Genomic DNA, 3,740 nt, shown 5'->3' with positions numbered 1-3,740 from the left:
GGTTATGAGGTCAGTCCCAGGGACCGAGCCCATGCTGAAAGATTTAATGGAAAGCTTGATAAGTATGTGCATAATGAGGACTAGTTTTGAGTTGTTGTTTTTTAAGTTTAATTTAATAGGTGGGATGATCTAAATGGATCAACAGGTTGTCAAATTTTATGTAGTGTTGTAACTAAAGATAATGATTTTGTTTTAATTATTGATTGTTTCTTCATTCTCTCCTTCCTTCTCATCTAGTCACCAAAAAATATTTGCTAATAGAACCACTGGATAGTAAACTGTGGTTCCCTGTTGTCATTTTTCTAGATTATCCATCACACTAGCTTGTCCTTTCAAAGGGAGGATGAAAAAAAGAAAAACTTCTGAACATCCTTGGCACTGCCGTACATAAGATTACTGAGACCCATTTGAATCATTCAGCTACAATGAAAAGTCTTTAGATAAAGTATTACGTGCAATTCTCGTCCTAGCTCTTTTTAAGAAATAGAGATGTTGGAAAGAGTGAAACCACTAAGAACTAACTCGTACCGACAAAACTTAGCTATTGGGAGAGGTTTATATTTGATTTTGTTTTCTCCATACTTATAATAAAACAATTAGATATTATTTTTGTGGGGGAATGGAAAGGTTGGAAAAGTGAAGATGAATATCAATGATAAGTACAAGCTTCAGAGGCTTCTTTGTTACTTATAAACTTGTTAAATGGTTGGTCTGATAATGTTAATTTTTAAATGTTAATTTAAGTTAATTTTTATTATTCATAAGTCATTAAAATGTGAAAGAAAATCAGTTTGGTTGTTTCCATGCATGTATCATTGACTAGAAATATCTATTTTAATTACATTACTTATGAATATACAAAGCTTTAAATTTTGTTTACTCAGGTTTCAAGTCTCAAGAGCTTAACTTCTTTTTCACAAAATATTTTACTAACTTGATTCATAAACAGGCTTGGTGCAGCTAAAGTAAGTCCAGCTGATTTCTGGGTGGCCAACTGTCTGTTTGAATTCTGATAAAGGAATGAAAAATATGTATAATAATTTTCCTTATACATTATATACAAAAAACTTGCAAGAACCATAAATTACTAAACATTTATCCCAGTTCTCTCTTGATATTTCTACCTTCAATTAATTTTTTTTTAATTTTGCTTACAGATTAATGATAAAACAATCTTTCTACTCCCAACTTATCATCACACAGGTAAAAATAAGTTTACATAAACATTCTAGATATTTAAAAACTTTTTTATTTAACAAGTTTTCAGCCACATTGTAATAATCTATGTCAGGCTTAAGTGATTAAGGGTACAATTCTTAATCAAATTATATATGCAAAATAAGAACACAGTCTTGAAATTCTGCTAGTTGAGAAAACAATGTCAACCCTTAAATTTGTACATTGAAAAGACATTTTGGTTAAAATAAGAAATATTGTTTCACAATACTTTTAAACACAATAATGGTTATAAACATTAACAACCTTAATGTTACAATGTTTAAGATGAAAGTTACTTTGATAATCATTACAAAAATTAACAACCCTAATGTTACAAAACTGAACACAAAACATATTTTAATAATGGTTACAAACAATAATTAAAATGTTGCATCATTTACAATAAATTTTCAGAATATGTGAAATATAACTTATAAATGTTAAGCAATGAAAAGTCTTTACATAACATATGTGCAATTCTCGAATTGGTAGCTGGAATAAGCAAAAACGGTAGTAATTGGAAGTGTTTATTTTCATTAGTCGATTATATGCCTTACAGTAATCAACTTAATCATTTTTCGATTAATTGATTGGATGATACTAAACACTGGACATTTGTTTTTAAACTGCTAATATAAACATAAACTCAAAATTCAAGCTCATTTTTTTACATCTAAAACATTCCATTCTCAGAGTAAAAATCTCTTTATTATTCATACTATAAGACTAAGAGTCTTGAGTGCTCTTTTAGGTCATAACTTATCCAAATAAACTTATAACAATTGTCTAGATGATTTAATTTTCCCCTGGTGACTCTTTCAGAAGTTATCTTTCCAGGCTTAGTGTTTAGTTTACAGAAAAAATAAAATTGGCTTATTTAATAATTAAAAACATGGATTTTATTAATGAAAAAAGCAACTAAAAATTATATGAATACATGCATCCAATAGTTATGTAAAAATCCTAAGAATACAAAATAAAAGTTTGACTCAGGATAACAAAGAAACATGTCACCCATATCTACTTAAGTATATTTGTCCTATCACTTGTTCTTTTAGCTATTTCTTTTCTTGGTAAATAAACCTAAACTATAACAAATATTCTCTTCCTTCATGATACAATAACATTTAGTTTTTCTGTAAGTACATCTGTCTGGATTAGTAGTAAATTGTATGTGTAATACACAAGTCATATGATACAACTTACCCAAGAAGTTTACTTTTGACAATATTCATAATCTTAAGTTTATTTTCTTCATCAAGCATTAAAATGCATAAACTTCTGTACTTAGGCACTATAACAGTGTGTATGAAAGATGGATTTAATGTAAGATAAGTTTTTCATGAGGCATTTACTTTATTTGGTGTTACCTTACTTAAAACTGAAGCTTTTTCTGAAGATTTTAGTTTGTTGTTAAGCACAAAGCTACAAAATGGGTTATTTGTGCTAATGTGCACCACAGGTACTGAGACCAAATTTTTAGCATTATAAGTATTTAGACTTACCACTGAACAACTGGGAGGGGGCTTTTCTGAAGAAAAACTATTTAGATATTGTTAAATTTAGAATAGTTTCAGAATAAACATGAATTTGTTTTGAAATTTAAGAATCATGTTGGAGTTCCACCTATACAAGATAGCTATTCCTAATATTCTAGAAGACTGAATAAGTTGTGAATGAAAATATATATCCAGATTCCTAGTTAAGAAGCAAGGGTTCTTGAGAAATACTTAGTTATATTTTGATCTTCAACAAAGTTTTATTCTGTACTTTCTCTCTGTCCTTCTTACCTCACAGCTGATAGAGCCATTAAATGCTGTGGAAACTACAGGTCTTGCAAGGATCTAAAAGTAAAACATTTCTCATTTAATCATAATTTCATAAACTAACACACATTATTAACTTACCAAATATTATCAAAAAAATATATTATAGCGAGCAAAACAAATTAGCCCTTCAGTTGTTTTATGCAAAATAAATATTAAATTTTCATAAATATAAGAATGTTAAGTAAAAATACATGCTTGAATAATATTTTATAATTTGAAATCCAAAACCAACTGCTATTTTTAAACTGATTTTTAAGTTGTTTTTTTTAATTAAATTCGCTTCCATTTTACATACCAGAGATCTGGCAACCGGACAGGTGTATCTTGCACATGCATACATGACAGCAGTTTGTTCTTGAAAATCTAGTTTTCAATCTGGAAATAAAATCAAAACACTTATATATATCAAATACACTGTCAAAGCATTAAAACTACTTAGGATAATACTAAAAAACTAGAGTCTGTTCCTGACAATTTTAGTGAATGTGAAAAATGATTAATATTTATATAAACAATAACTCATTTGAGGTGTTGTGCGTTTTAAAATAATTCAATTCAAAATCACAAGTTAATCAGAAAATAAATGCCAACTGACATAAAAATATAAAGCTAATTATATATATATATATATATATATATATATATATATATGTGTGTGTGTGTGTGTGTGTGTGTGTGTGTGTGTGTGTGTGT

General features: G+C 28.2%; 1 protein-coding gene across 2 annotated transcripts in view; it reads right to left on the bottom strand.

The window, feature by feature from the left end:
- The window catches only part of LOC106457355 (ATP synthase lipid-binding protein, mitochondrial-like), a 17,466-nt gene that overhangs the window by 11,456 nt on the left and 2,270 nt on the right, over positions 1–3,740 (bottom strand). For both annotated transcript variants that reach the window (XM_013916763.2, XM_013916764.2), the window contains exons 2-4: positions 3,343–3,422; positions 3,009–3,062; positions 935–1,009 (exon numbers count right to left, since the gene is read on the bottom strand). In XM_013916763.2, the coding sequence (XP_013772217.1) occupies positions 935–1,009; positions 3,009–3,062; positions 3,343–3,387 (174 nt within the window). In that variant the 5' untranslated portion in view covers positions 3,388–3,422. The remainder of the gene's footprint in view (positions 1–934; positions 1,010–3,008; positions 3,063–3,342; positions 3,423–3,740) is intronic.

This window comes from Limulus polyphemus, unplaced genomic scaffold, assembly GCF_000517525.1.
Source record: "Limulus polyphemus unplaced genomic scaffold, Limulus_polyphemus-2.1.2 Scaffold321, whole genome shotgun sequence".
Classification (NCBI taxonomy): Eukaryota; Metazoa; Arthropoda; class Merostomata; order Xiphosura; family Limulidae; genus Limulus; species Limulus polyphemus.
The sequence above is the reverse complement of the archived record's forward strand: the minus strand, read 5'-3'. Positions and strand labels throughout refer to the sequence as shown.